This window comes from Ursus americanus, chromosome 17, assembly GCF_024610735.1.
Source record: "Ursus americanus isolate L20-20 chromosome 17, mUrsAme1.1.p, whole genome shotgun sequence".
NCBI lineage: Eukaryota > Metazoa > Chordata > Mammalia > Carnivora > Ursidae > Ursus > Ursus americanus.
The window spans coordinates 8,879,866-8,894,869 of NC_142143.1; the positions used below are offsets into that span (position 1 = coordinate 8,879,866).

General features: G+C 53.8%; 1 protein-coding gene across 1 annotated transcript in view; it reads right to left on the reverse strand.

Annotated features, from left to right (window-relative positions):
* The window catches only part of CACNA1I (calcium voltage-gated channel subunit alpha1 I), a 104,659-nt gene that overhangs the window by 42,180 nt on the left and 47,475 nt on the right, over positions 1-15,004 (reverse strand). The window contains exons 5-7 of the mRNA XM_045779846.2: positions 8,409-8,568; positions 2,398-2,713; positions 925-1,017 (exon numbers count right to left, since the gene is read on the reverse strand). Of these exons, the coding sequence (XP_045635802.2) occupies positions 925-1,017; positions 2,398-2,713; positions 8,409-8,568 (569 nt within the window). The remainder of the gene's footprint in view (positions 1-924; positions 1,018-2,397; positions 2,714-8,408; positions 8,569-15,004) is intronic.

Below are 15,004 nucleotides of genomic sequence, written 5' to 3' on the forward strand. Positions count from 1 at the left end.
GAGCAAAGCCAACAGCAGGTATGTCTCAGGTCACTTGCCAGCTTGTCCTGAACCCCCAGGTCAAGGTCCCACCAGCTCAGAAAGGGGTGCTGCCCCAGAGAGCCAAGCGTGCCCTCTCCCACCACCAGGACGCCAGAAAACCCAGCCTCACAACAGCAGGAAGCCAGCAATGACTCTCCCAGGAGTGAATCACCTTGACATTTGGGGGACTGTGCTGGGGCTGAAGCTGCAGGCAGGCGGGCATGACAAGGTGGATGAGCTCGCTTTGGACAGACTGCGGGGGGGGGCGGAGGCAGGAGGGGCTGCCAGCGGGGGAGGGCCCTGCTCTGTCCACCGCCAAGCGACCCCCATAAGGCAGAGAGGTAGGAAACCCTCCGAGAATTTCCGGACGCCCCTTGAGGAAGCGGCCCCCCCATCTCCTCTTCCCACCCCAGGAAAAAGAGGAGTCCGCTGGAGCCCTAGAGAAGCTCCCATCCAGGGGCCGCACCTGGCTAAGGTCAGGAGAAGAATGCATTCCCAGCGACCACGAGGCAGAGAAACACGAGCAGGAGCAACTAGATGGACTTAACTGCCCAGAAATGAGGAATGAAAGCAACAGAAAGTGACGGATGCTTCCCGCCGCCGCCCTGACGAGTCCCTTCATCACCCGTGCTCGGAGGCATTGAAAAATTGCCCCTCCTGGGGAGCCCGGCAGGATCGGTGAGCGGAGCACGAGACTCTTGATCTCCGGGTTGTGAGTTTGAGCCCCACGCTGGGGGTAGAGATTACTTAACAATAAAATGAAAAAAAAAAAAAAAATAACCCTCCTGCTCCCTCCCACTCAGCTCTCCTGGCTCTGTGCAGCTCCCTGGGGACCCCCCAACCCCATCCCTGGTGCATGGGTCCCGGAGCGTGCCCAGAGAGCCCCAGCCCCCTGACACTTACTATGATAAGCAGGATAAAGTAGATGAAGTTGTAGAAGGAGTGAGCGTCCATCACGTAGTACATGATCTCCACCCAGCCTTCCAGAGTGATCACCTGCAGCCAGAGCGGGGAGCGGGCCTGAGACGGGGGGCGGCGCCCCAGGCCAACGCCCTACTATGTGCCGGGCTGCCTGGTCCACATCCCCTCTTGGACTCTGCACAAGGCTCCGTGGGCCAGCCGGCCTTACCCCGGTACACACGTGAGGAGACGGAAGTTCAGAGAGGTTAGAGTCTCTGCCCACTGTCACACAGCCAGGAAGGCGGGCAGCCAGGCTTAAGCCTGGTGCCTCTTGCTCCAGAGCCCACCCCTCTCCAGTCTCCCACACCAAGGCAGGAGGGCTGGAAGCAGGGGGCCCTGGGCAGCCCACTCACCCCCTCGGGGCCAAGGGTCTCCAAACACAGCCGCCGGGCTGTGTTCACATCACATCACACCCTGCAGCTCTGAAGTCTGTGATCTCACTGCTCCTCAGAGCAAAGCCACAGAGCAGCACAGCGCACAGAGCTGCCACCATGGGGAAGGCCCTCCCGTCTCCTCGGGGCTTCTCAGCCACCACCCTCTGCTCCAGCCCTGTTCTTCCTTCTGAGGGCAGAGGAAGGTGACCTTGACCAAGCACTCACTCCACGCTGGGCTGACTGCTCTGCTCACATCACCTGGCTTCTTCTCAGAGCAGTCATTACTCCGACATTAGAGGTGAAAAACTGAGGCACAGAGACATCAAGCAGTGCATCCAAGGTCCCACAGCCCTATTTCCCTCCACATAGCCCATCCCTGTCCTCTGCAGCACACGGGGGCCACGCAGGGCAGTAAAGCCCTATACACGCAGTAACGGTAACGCTGCTCTGTGAGCGTACGTCTCCACGTGCACGGAGTAAAATGTATTTCTTACTGACTGATCAAAAGAACCGTCCAAGAGACCCTGCCCAAATAGACAAACAGCTCTCGGTGCTCTCTGCACACCCCAGGGCTTCCCTGCACCCAGGCTTTTGCTGGAGCAGTACCTCCACCAGGAATGTCTTTGCCCCCAGGTCCTGAGCATGGGCCTTGCCCGGTCAGCCCCTCGAACAAGGCGTGAGTCGGGCCTCTCCCTTCTAGAAACAGACCTCCCCACTGGGATCCATCTGCCCCCAGGCCACCTGGGATTCCACAAAGAGCACAGGCTTTGGGGTCATTCAGACCGGGATTAAAAATCCCGATTCTCCATTAAATAGCATGGGATCTTCAAACAGCTTGCTTCCTTTCTTTCGAACCTCAGTTGCTCTGTCTGTAATCGGGGCATGATAACGCCCAGTGTGCCAGCAAGCTGGGCAGATTTCAGTGAAACCCCTAGCACAAAACCCTCCATGCCAGAAGCTGTTTGCTCCACCCCTCACCGCACCGGACTCGGGTCTCCCAGGCCGCGGCACAGGGGCTGGGGCCAGGCCTGCGGGGCCTCACCTGGAAGATGACGATCCAGGCGTAGCCGATGTTGTCAAAGTTGATGGCACCCTTGTGGGGGTTGGCGCTGCCCGTGCGGCACACATTGTAGTAGCGGTTCCAATTGACGCAGAGCCCGCTGGCGTTGAGGTCCTGGCGCCCTGCCCCGAAGTCGTAGACATCATCCTTGGACAGGCAGCACTCACGGCCCTGCTCCTTGAGTGGGGGGATCTCGTGGCAGCCCATGATGCCGTTGTCCCCCGAAAGGGAGCAGATGAAAGGCATCTCGTCGTCCTCCTCTGGCTGGTAGTAGGGGGGCAGGGCCACATCCCCTCGTCTGCCCACAGGGGACAGTGGGAAAAAGGGGAGAAGGGGGACGGGTCACCACCAGGCAGAGCAGAAAGGGCAGAGGCGACGTAGCATGGCAGAACTGTCCCAACAGGTCCTGTCATTGCCTTCAGGCCTTTGCCATGTTGTTCCCCAACCTAGGACACCCTTCCCCAGGGTCGAAAAATCTCCCACTGACCCAGTGTGCTCAGTTCCAGGGTGCCCCCCCAACCCCGGCCACACTGGGGAGCCTTCCCTAAGGGCTAGTCCTTGGTCCCCTGTCGCGGGACTGTGTCCTGCACACACCCCCATATTGCTCCTGGGGCATACGCACCCAGCTTCTCTGGGAGGCTGCAGTTCTGTTAGGGCAAGGACGGAGTCTCAGGCTCCCCAGTCCCCACACACCGTTGGTCAGGCCAGAGTACGTGTTTAATCCACAAATGCTGACTTTTACCGATCCAACAGATGAGAAGCTGACCCTCTGCCTGGCCCACCCGTTCCCATCTGTGTGACCTTGGACTGTTAACTTCCTCTCTTGGACTGTCAATTTCCTCCTCTGTGAGACAGAGTTGACAATCACTGCCCTACCCATCCTGTGGGGTTAAACAATGATTCATTGCAATCCAATCAAAATCCCAACGTATTTTTGTCTGGCCCGATGGTTCTAGGATTTATCTGGATGGGAGAAGAGTCAAGACAATTTTTTAAAAGGAGAAAGAGGAGTGGAGTCCAACCCGACAAGAGAGCAAAATACAACTACAATTATTACTAAAGTGTGGTACTGCAACAGGAACAGAAAGATTCGTGGAGCACCACAGAGCACAGGGACAAACCCACACATAAAACAGAATAGTCTATTACAGAAACACCTTTTCAGATCCATGGGGAATAGAAGAACTAAACAATAAATGGTGTTGAGATAATTGCTATCTGTTTGGAAAATAATAAAGCCACATCCCTACCTCACACTATATATAAAAATAAACTTCTTGAAGGCTTTGTATTAAAAGAAAAAAAGAATGTAAGTTATCTCATTAATTATGTATATTGATTGCACATTGAAAATAATAATCTTTTGGGGTGCCTGGGTGGTGCAGTCAGTTAAACGTCTGACTCTTGGTTTTGGCTCAGGTAGTGATCTCAGGGTCCTGGGACCAAACCCCATGTCAGACTCTGCGCTGAGCGCGGAGTCTGCTTGAGATTCTCTCTCCTTCTCCCTCTGCCCCTCCTGCTGTGCTCTCTCTGTCTAAAATAAATATATCTTAAAAAAAAAAGAAAGAAAATAATAATCTTTGGGTTACATTAGGTTAAGTAAAATATATTATATAATTTAAAATAATAAACTTCTGGTGGATTAAAAATCATAAATGAAACAAACATAACCACAAAAATATTACAAGAGAACAGGGAACATTTTTGTTAACTCAAGATATATAAGGCCTTCTGGATAAAATACACAAAATCCAAATGCTACAAAGGAAAAGGTCAAGATTGACTATATATAAATGTAAATTTTCTTCCTTTCTTTTTCTTTTTTTTATTTTTAGAGAAGGAGAGGAGGTGGGGGTGGGGAGGTGGGCGGGGAGCAGAAGGAGAGGGAGAGAGAGAATCTTAAGCAGGCTCCATGCCCCCGCATGCAGCCTGATGTGGGGCTTGAGCTCACGACCCTGAGATCATAACCTGAGCCAAAATCAAGTGTTGGACCCTTAAGTGACTAAGCCACCCAGGCAGTCCCAAATGTAAAATTTCTATGAGACAAAAGAGAGCATACTAAGTAAAAAGATAAGCAAAAAACTGGGATAAAGCAGAGGTCGGCAAGGTTTTTGTGCAAAGGGCCAGATAGAAAATATTTTTTGCAGGGGCACCTGGGTGGCTCAGTTGTTAGGCATCCGCCTTAGGCTCCGGTCATGATGGGATCGAGCCCCACATCAGGCTCCCTGCTCGGCGGGAAGCCTGCTTCTCCCTCTCCCACTCCCCCCGCTTGTGTTCCCTCTCTCGCTACCTCTCTCTCTGTCAAATAAATAAATAAAATCTTAAAAAAAAAAAGTACTTGTCAAAATAAAGGATTAAAAAAGAAAGAAAGAAAATATTTTTTGCAGACCATATAGTCTCTGTGCCAATTACTCAACTGCATCATTGTAATGTGAAATAGTCATAGGAAATAGTTAAACAAGTGTCATGGCTGTGTTCCAATAAAACTTTATTTACAAAAACAAGTTAGCGACTGCCATTCCTCTGGGATGAATCTTGGGAACATATAACACAAATAAAAGAGGGGCGCCTGGCTGGCTCAGTCGAAAGAGCACGCGATTCTTGATGCCAGGGTTGTGAGTTCAAGCTCCACATTGGGTACAGAAATTACTAAAAAAAATAAATAAGTAAACTTAAAAAAAAAACACAAATAAAAGATAACTACAGCATATTAAAATCTCCTGTAACTCAGTAAGAAAAAGAAAAATAACCACTAGGGAAAAAAGGACATAAAAATGCAAAGAAAAAAAAATTCACAAATGAAATAAAAATGGCCAATGTACTTGAAAAAAGGGGGGGCCAATATACCAATATATAAGAAGAGATGATCACTTGACTAATGACAGGAAAATGCAAACAAAAACAACATCGAGATCATTCTACACACATACAAACAGAAATGTTTCCGGGCTGATAGTACTGAGTGCAGAAAAGAGCGAGTGCAAACAGACGTGCACACACGCTGGTGGTGGAATACAACCTTTTTAGAAGACAACTTGGCAACATCCACCAACAATTAACATGTACGCATCCACCCCGAATACAAATGGCCACCTGCCGGTCACAAAGACACCACGGCAACTCCACAGAGAAAGGATGGACTTCTCAATCAACGTGCTGGGACAGTCGGGCATCCTTATAGAAAGGGACTCTGGAGCCCAACCGTGTACCATACTAAAAATTATTTGAGATGGAATACAGACCTAAATGTGAAAGATAAAATGGGAAAGTTTCTAAGAGAAAACGTTGGAGAATATTTTCATCACCTTGGGTTAAGAAAGGATTAAACTGGACACGAAAAGCAATATTAAAACAGTGATTGATAATCTGGACTTCATCACAACTAAGAGCTTCTGTTCATGCAACAGCACCATGAAGAGAGTGAAAATGGAACAGGCTGGAATAAAATATCTGATATATATATATATATATATATATGCCACCAAAGGACACAAATCCAGAATACAAAGAACCAACCACTACAAACTTATAATGAAAGGACAACGCAAGCTAAAAATGGCCAAAGACCGTAGCAGACCCTGCATAAGAAGATGCATGAATGGCCCGTGTGCCCGCAAAAAGGGCTCATCCTCACTAGACATCTGGGCAGTACAAATTAAAACCACGATAAGATACCACTGCCCTCTCACTGGAATAGTTAAAATTAAAAGGACTGACAATCCCAAATGTTGCTAAGGATGCCGGGCCCCTGAACTCTCAGATTTTGCAAGCAGACATTTAGTGCAGCCAGTCTGGAAACCCGCTTGACAAAAATCTGCTCAAGCTAAACGTACGTGCACCCTTGGTGATTCCACTCCTGGGTATTTACCCAAAGAAAGGACAGCTCTATCCACCAAAGATATGTACAAGAATGTGCATGAGTCACAAGAGCCAAAAAACCCAGAAACAGCCCAAATCAACAGTGGACTGAAAAAAATAAGTACTTGTATATTTGCTCAATATCTACCCACAGCAATGAAAACCAAAAAAACGACTGCCGCCCGCAAGCCCGTGGGTGAATCTCAAAGACGTTACGCTGAGCCAAAGAAGCAGACACAAAGGTGTTAAAGACGCCACTGAAAGAAACCTCAGAAACAGGCAACACAAATCTATGGTGAGAGAGGTCAGAATAGTGGCTACTTTGGGGTGACAGGGACGGGAAGCGGCCAGGGGCAGGAGGGGGCCCCCCGGGTGGCCTTACGTTGGCGCAGACCCACGGAACACTTCACTAAGCTGTACGCTTAATAGCTGTGCCCACTACCGCATGCAATTTGTATCTTCACCAAAGAAGTATAAAAATAGACATACACTTTGACTAGCAATTACGAGCCTAGCCACTGATCACGTGTGCATATAAGGGTCACACGTGTGCGTGATGCGCTCTTTTACGCAAGAGCCAAACCTTGGAAACCATGCAAGGTCCATCAACAGGGGCTGGCGAGACGAACTGTTGTTTATCCATGGAGTAAGAAACACTGGTGTGAAAACACCCTCAAGCCTCACTGTCAGAGCAATTCGCATTTTGAAAACCTGTCTGGGATGTGAACGGTCATGTGCATGCATGTTAATGCTTCGACAGAATCTGGAAGAAGGGACCAGCTGCTTTGCAGAGGACACCAGTCCTGGGCTCACATTCTGGATCCTGCCACTTCCTAGCTGGGCGATACTGTCCTGATTGGGAGCTCAAGAACCCCCAAAACGACCACCTGGGGTCTCCCCAGGAGCTTCTGCGCCTGGAGGGATGCTTGGAGCAGGCTCACCAGGGGCAGTCACAGCGGGCTCTGCAGGCGGGGGAACCTGAGTTCAAATTCTAGCCGATACTCCGCTCTTAACCTCGGTCGCCTGGCCTCCACATGGGGTCAAATTTAAGCATTACCTCAACCACACCTGTTACGCTGGGCACTTCATCACTGTTAACCAAGTAAGTAAACCAGTCTGGAGACGCTCAACAACCAAGTAGAATAAACTCACAAGGGAGGTAATTTCAGACAGAGATGGTGCCAAGAGGAAATCAAGCAGGATAAGGCAATGGAGTGTCTGGGAGCGGGGGGCAGTGGGGGGGGGGGAAGGCCTCCAGCAGGGTGGTGACACTGGGGCTGCAGTGGGACAATGAGAACGGGGGTGGCCACGGAATGCCCAAGGGAAAGATCCACGTGGGACAGAGGGGTCTGGACGTGTCCTGAACCCCAAAAGCTGAGAGCTCACACCTGCACATCTCCATCTTTGACGCCGAGACCAGGAGAAGCAGGTGCCCCTCTCTCCTGCTGCCTCAGAGCCCACCTCTTCCAAGTGATCGACACAAGTGTAGACCCCCCACGCCTCCCACAGGGCCTTTCCCACAAGGGTGCCCCTTCTCTGGTCTACCCAGGTACCCCACCGGTCCCCACAGCAATGGGCAGGAGAGCCAGGCCCCTCCCCAGTGCTCACCCCGGCTCTCGGGTTTAGTTTCACCTCCGTAACTGACAGGCTGCGAGGGAGAAAGCTCAGCCCACGCCATGGGGCAGTGCCCCCATGCCTCCGGCAGACGTCCTCGGTCCACGAGAACCACTCGCAGAGGCATCTGTGCCCCGTTCCCCAAGGACAGCAACTCCGTCTTCTGCTGGGGCCTCAGCGCTGAGCACGGGCTTGGCAAGAGCAGCCACTTGAGTGCTTTTGCCGAGTGAGAGGCTGAATGAGCACACTCCCCTATTTCTGTCTCCCCGGGCCCGGTGCCGGGCAGGAACGCGCTAACGCACGGTAAATTGGTAGCCCGCTCCTGTCCAAACGCATCTGTGTAGGTGTGTACACTCCAAGATGCGGCTCTCCCCTCCCCGGGAGATTCTGGAGATGCCAAATCTCTCAGACAGCTCAACCCAACTCCTCCAAGCGCCAAAGCTTGGCTTCTGTTTAGACGGCTTCGACAGTCGCTGCCCTGAGGGTAGCCTGCCCACATGGGGGGCGGGGGCTACACTCACATGGTGAAGTTCTCCTCCAGGAAGCAGCGGTTTCGCAGCAGGCCCGCCCAGAGCTGTACGCCGATGATGCCGAAGATGAAGAAGACAAAGAAGCAGAGCAGGAGGACGTTCCCCAGCATGGGCAGCGTGTCCAGCAGCAGGTTTACCAGGATCCGCATACCTGTGAGCGGGGGAGGGTGGAGAGACCGTCAGACTTGGGAGCAGAGGGCCCAAGGGCAGAGGGGGAGCGCAGGCTCAGAGAAACAGGGAGGGGGCACTGGGACGAGAGGTGGGGACACACGGGCAGGGGCTCCCAACTGTTCCCAGCCTGCTCAGTGGCCATTAGACAGACACTCTCCTTGGTGTCTGCCCTTCCACGCAGAGGCCACAGAAATGGCTCTGGACCCCACCACACTTCCGCCAGATTCTGGATGAATAAGCAGCTATTTATTTATGGAGCTCCACTGATATGCCAAACTCTCTTCTTGGGAATGGACAAATGTAATCTCCCTCAGTCTTCAGGACAGCTCTGTGAGGCTGGTGATATTACCCCTATTCTATAGAAGAAGAACTGGAGGCTTATAGAACTGAAGCTACTTGCCCAGAGTCGCACAGCTGGGAAGCAGCAGGGTCTGGATTTAAACCAGGTGTCCTGACACCACACCTGGCATTCCCTCCGCAACCCTCAGTTACCTGGCAGCCTGAGACCGAGGCTGGCTCATCTCACTCTGCCCATAACCCACCCAGATGAGCACAGTAGGTGCCTAATGAATGCTTCCCAAATGTTCTTCATCGCTGGGGCAGCCACTGGTTCCCCGAACATGCCAGGATACAGTCATACCAGCCAACCAGAACGACTCTGCTGCCCCACCCCACCCATGATAGAACCAGGCAGAGCTCCTGGACAACCTACAGAGAGCCAGCCCGCGGTGGACTCAGATCTGGCCTGATAGCAGAAGACGCCGTTCCTTCCTGAGGAACAGCTGCAAAGAATCAGCCAAGCCAGAGGCAAGAAAAGGAGAAAAGGGGTAATGGGAATGGAGACAGGAGTCCCTTGGGGGGGGGAGGTCAGGGTGACTGAGGGGGGCTTCAGGCAGGTATGGGAGGGGAGCAGAATATATCAGTTATACCCTGGAGGGGCCTGACATCCTGAAACCCGGCAGGTAGGAATAGAAGGCCTGTGGAAAGCATGCAGTCTCTGATTTTTAGACAGATCCAGGTTCAAATCCTACCCTATTGGCCATGAGACCTTGAGCCAGTCCCTTCCCCTCTTGGTAGACAAGGCCTCTCAGCAAAGGGGTCCAAGAAGACAGCAGCCACCCTGAGAAAGTCCCCCAGCTCCAGGCCTACACCCAAATCTCAGCAAACCCCGGTGTTCCCACCCCACAGCTTGCAGCCCCACCCCCACACACTTAGCACCCCTCACATCTACCTCCCCATCCTGCCCTTCTGCCCCTCCTGCCCTGGGCTGATCCACACCACCATCCACACCCTCCATGCCCTCTCCCTTTCCACAGGCTCAGTCCCACCCCCAGCCCCCACCTGTGAAACGGACCTGCTCTCTCAAGTCTGGGTGATGTCATCCATCATCATGACCTCATTAGCTGTTTGTATGCCACCCACTCCCCCTTGGCTCCACAGAGGAAGATCCAGCCACCCCAGTAACTGGAGAATCCACAGGAGTACAAACCCCAGGCAGATGGGTCACCTCTGTGGTTTGGCCCGGCCTCCTTTCCCGGTCCTATGAACACAGCCCCGTGGGGCACCTGGGTGGCTCAGTCAGTTAAGCATTTGCCTTCGGCTCAGGTCATGATCTCAGGGTCCTGGGACTGAGCCCTGCATTGGGTTCCCTGCTCAGTGGGGAGTCTGCTTCTCCCTCTCCCTCTTCACCTCCCCCTGCTTGGTACACCCTTTCTCTATCTTGCTCTCTCAAATGAATACATAAATCTTCAAAACAAAACAAAACAGCCCCACTCCCCCACTCCAGTCCCTGTGGTTTGGCTGGGCTGCCATGGAGATCACATGACCTGAGCCTGGCTAATGAGCACATTCTGTTCCCCTAGCCCCAGGGGTTGGTCCAGAATGGGCATGTGACCCCAGCCGGGACCAATAAGGGTCCGCCCTGAGTCTTGTGCTGGAACTACATGGGGAGGGAAACGCTCACTTTCTGCAGAGCTTGCAAACCAGGAAGAGTTACGCCTGGACCTGCTGGGACCGCTGCTGGGACCATCCTGCCTTAGCAGGGCAGCACCTGCCTATGACTGAAGCCAGCCCAGGGAAAACAGAGCCCAGGACAGAACAGGGGCGATTCCTGAGCCCAAGACAGAAAACAGAGGAAAACAGAACCCAGGACAGAAAGGTCTGGAAGGACTGCAGGAGGTCCATAAACCTTATGAAATTGCTATAAAATGTACAAGTACGACATCATGAATTTTTCTTGGGAGAAGGTCCACACAAATGTCTGTGGCCCCAAAGTGGGTCAGGAGCTGGTATATCACTCTTGAATGCCTACCTTCTGAGATCCTGTGAGGTCTGACTCTTCCTACCTCTCCAGCTTAATCTCTCTCTCTCTCTCTCTCTCTCTTTCACCTATGCCTATTTCTCTCTCAATACCAAATTATTCGAAGTTCCCTAAATATACCATGGGATTTCACACCTCCGTGCTTTTACTCATGCTGTTCTTTCTGGAACACCTTTCCATGTCTCTTATGCCTGGCAAATCCCTATTCACCCACCACAGCCCAGTTGAAGCTCTACTTTCTCTCTGTAAAGCTTTCCCCTACCCCTTCTCACTGCATCCCAGGTGGAATTCATCCCTCTCTCTTCTGCTTTGGGCAATCTCAGCACCTCTGACCTAACCTAGGCTGCCTTGTACAGTTGTATAAGTTGCATACTGCACAACCTTGGAGGCCCCATTCACTAGGTAATCTTCTAGCCCTAGTGTATAATTATGTTTACCCTCCTGCCACTTCCACTGGGCTGTAAGCTCCTGGGAGCAGGGCCTGTGTCTGGTCAGCATTCTCAGAACCCAGCGGGTCCTAGCCCAGAACAAAGGCTCAGCCAATATTTGCTGAATGATGTGATAAGTCATGAGGAAAGAATGGAAGACTGGAGAGGGGAGGATGAAAAGATGGTGACAAGGAGAACAGGCGCCCTCTCCGGATTTTTATTTATTCCAGGGATGATGCTAAGGTGGTTGTTAACGAGGGTAATTATTTGGGATTTACATCACGAGCTCTGTGTGGCGTGATTTCCAATCAATAATTAATGCCTACCCCATCCTCCCTCCCCACAAAACTAGGTCAGCCTCCTCCTAGGAAAGGGCGTGGGGCTCCCTTGCAGGCTGTGGCTTCCAGTTGAGAGGAGGCCAGGGCTAGTGAGGGCTCAATACCCCACCCCCACCCCCAACAGGGTAGGCAAGGGTATGCAGGGGAGGGAAGCAAGGAAACAGACCAAGCACCCTTGCAATCCATCCAAACCCACCCAAATGTGACCTTAGCCAGTTGCAGGCCTTCCTGGTGCCCCATCGTTCATTCGCCCAAAGAACACTTCCCAATGCCGTGCCCAGCACGGTGCTGGGCTCGGGGGAATCCAAACATGAACACTCCCGCATCTCAGCCCCTCAGAGCTTGCAGTCTAGCAGCGGGGGGACGGGGGAACCACATTGTTGGGAAACACAACCAAGCCTGGGAAGTGGTGGCAGCTCTGGGCACCTTCCTGGAGGGACTGGAGCTGGGCCCTGCAGGATGACAGGAGCTTGTGACAAAGGCACAAGGGTATGTGACCATTCAGAGAGTGCATCGCGGCCATGCTTGGGGGTGACTGCAAAGCGGAGTCTAAGGAGTGCGGGGCTCTGTGCTAGGTGGCCGGTCAGGGAGGCCCATGGGCAGATTCTGAGCAGGCGAGCCCTTGGACGGGGCACTAGAGGACGGGGACAGAGGCAGGATGCAAGCACTGGCGGCCAGCAGCCACGTGAGAAGAGGCTGGGTCAGAAAGGCCACGAGGAAGCCGGTGGCTCTGCACAGTCCCAGCCTGGCTGCTCCCCGGCTGCTCCCCTGGGCCGGCCTTTGTTGCTCAATTAATTACATTTCCCTTGTTCTCCAGGATATTGAAATTCTGAAAGGCTCCTCAAAACCTGCCAGGCTTGCTTCCCTGAATGGCAGCCCATCCCCCCTCCCCTCTTCCCTCTGCCGAGCCAGGCCCCAGCTCACTCCAAGCCCTCCCTTGGGCCCAGGGAGTCCCAGGGCCACTGAGCCAAGGCATAATTAGCTAATTAGGGACTCAGAACGAATCCATCGTTTCCGTGCCAGGGAAAAGGGGCCACAGGATTAGGGAGTCAGGGAGGACCCCACGAGACCCCGGCTAATCCTCCTTTTACACCCGCAGTCAAGTAATTAGCTAAGGCAAGTGGGACAGTTCCTCTCTGCCCTCAGTTCCCCTGGCACTGGGCACAGGAGATGGAGGCAGAGAGGAGAGGGAGAACAAGAAATGGAGAGAAAGAGAGACCAAAAGCGACGGAGACAGAGACGTCTGCCTCAGACCATCCTTCCTACTCATGTCCCTCTACACCTATCCCCAGCCCAGCCCTCCTCCTCCAGGCAGTCTTCTCTGATTTCCACCCCCAGTTAGTCATGAAGCCTTCCTGCCTCCAGTTCCCCCAGGCTCTCACTCGCCATCTCTCGGGATGAGCTTATCTGGTTCTGCCTGCTTAGTGTGACTTTTTGGACCTTCAGCCTGGGGTAGAGTCCAGGAACAGGCTCCAGGCAACTGCATGAGTATGGCTGAAGGCTCTGATCCCCCAGCCAAGAAAGGAAAGAGGACCCCAGAGTCCCCAGGAAACCCAGTGCAGTCTCTACTCTGGTGAGTCCCCAGAGCACCAACCCAGGACAGGATATGTGGGTGTCAGTCCTGGCTGGGCAGCCTTGAGACAGAGCTTGCCCTCTCTGGACCCCAGTGGCCTCACCTACAGAAGATAATCCAGCCAGCCTCTCAAGAAAAGCACAGGCTCAGGATACCTCAGAGGAGAAGCCCCCAAAGGCAGAAACTGCCGGCAGTCCATCCACCCCCACAGGGAAAGTACCCGCCAGCCCCTACTCACAGGCCCCAGCCTCTCCCCCCAGCCACGCCTCCCTCTGTCCACCAGGCCACACCTACACCTGCTGCTCCAGCCAGACTGGCCGATGCCCCAGCGTCCCTACTCCGCACCTTTGCACACACTGTGCCCCCACCTACATGGCCCTACCCCACGTCCACCACGAGGGTTCCTGTTACTACTGGGCAATAGTGTCGGGTCCACTCCCCAGGGCCGCAGGGCCCCAGGCTGGTGTGACACAGCCAGGCCGATCCCCCGCCAGCCCCTGGGAAGCCCTCACACACACTCACAAGGCCATCCCTCCTCCTTTCTTAGACCTCAGCTGAGTGGTCATCTCTTCTGGTCCCCAGGCTGGGCTGATACCCCTGCAATGAACACCACGGCCCCCGCCCTCCCTCTGTCACAGCACTTCTGATGCTCCTGGCCTTCCCCAGTTCATGGCTCTACCCACGCCCCCCAAAATGGACAGTGTCCTGAGCACGAGTCCCCTAAGGGGTGTTCTGCATCCTCTAATCCAGCCCAGGGCCTGGCACAGAGTGGTACCCCGCAAGGACGGCCATAAAGGAGTGATGGGTAGGCAGAAGGAGCCATTCAGCTAATATTTAGTGAGGACCTACTACATGCCAGGCACTGTTCTAGGCTCTAGATATGCATCAGTTAAAACAAACAAATGGATAAACAGACCAAGTCCCCTGCCCCCTAGAGGTGGACATGCTAGATGGGGGAGGGGGAGACAGAAAACCACAAACATAATAAGTCCATTTCCTCATTTGTTGGGTGGTAAGTGTTATGGAAACAGCAGGCGGAGGAGGAGAAAGGGATGGGGAGCACCAAGCTGGGCCAGGGATAGGGTCAGTATAAACCAGAGGCCAGGAGAGGCCTGGCTGGCGAGAGGATACAGGACACAGGCTCCCAGGAGCTGAGGGAGTCTGCAGCACGGGCACCTGGGGCACAGCTCTCCAGGCACTGGTGGAGCAGCCAGGCCAGGACCCAGGGGTGGGGAGGAGGCGGGCATGGTCAGGGAACAGCCAGGAGGCCAGTGTGCCTGAAGGGAAGTGAGCAAGAGGGGCGTGGAGCAGGGCTGCCCCGCAGGGGCGAGAACTCTAGCCTCTGCTCCCCCAAGGGTCACGGGCAGAAGGGAGACACGGTCTGAGGAGGGTTTGAAAGGGCCCCCCGGCTGTGAGGGCAGCATGGACTCTGGGGGGCCGGGGTGGAAGTTGGAGACCTAGAAGCGGACAGCCTGTAGGATGGTGTACGATCGCCCGTGTGTGAGCCCTGGCACACGCACACACATCTCGGTGCAGGGGGCCCGGCCTGCGGGCTCCAAGGCCAGGGGATGTGACAGTGGCCATATGGTGGCTGCCTCCTGAGGACAGCCCTTCCCCTGAGACAGAAATGGGGAGCGCTGAGGGGGGCCCTTAGGAGACGTGGCTCTGCTCGTGCCGTCCCCATGTCCTCCCTACCAGACGCCGCTTCCTGTGTGAGTGTCACGGGGACTGTGCCTCCCGTCCATCTTTCCTCCCCA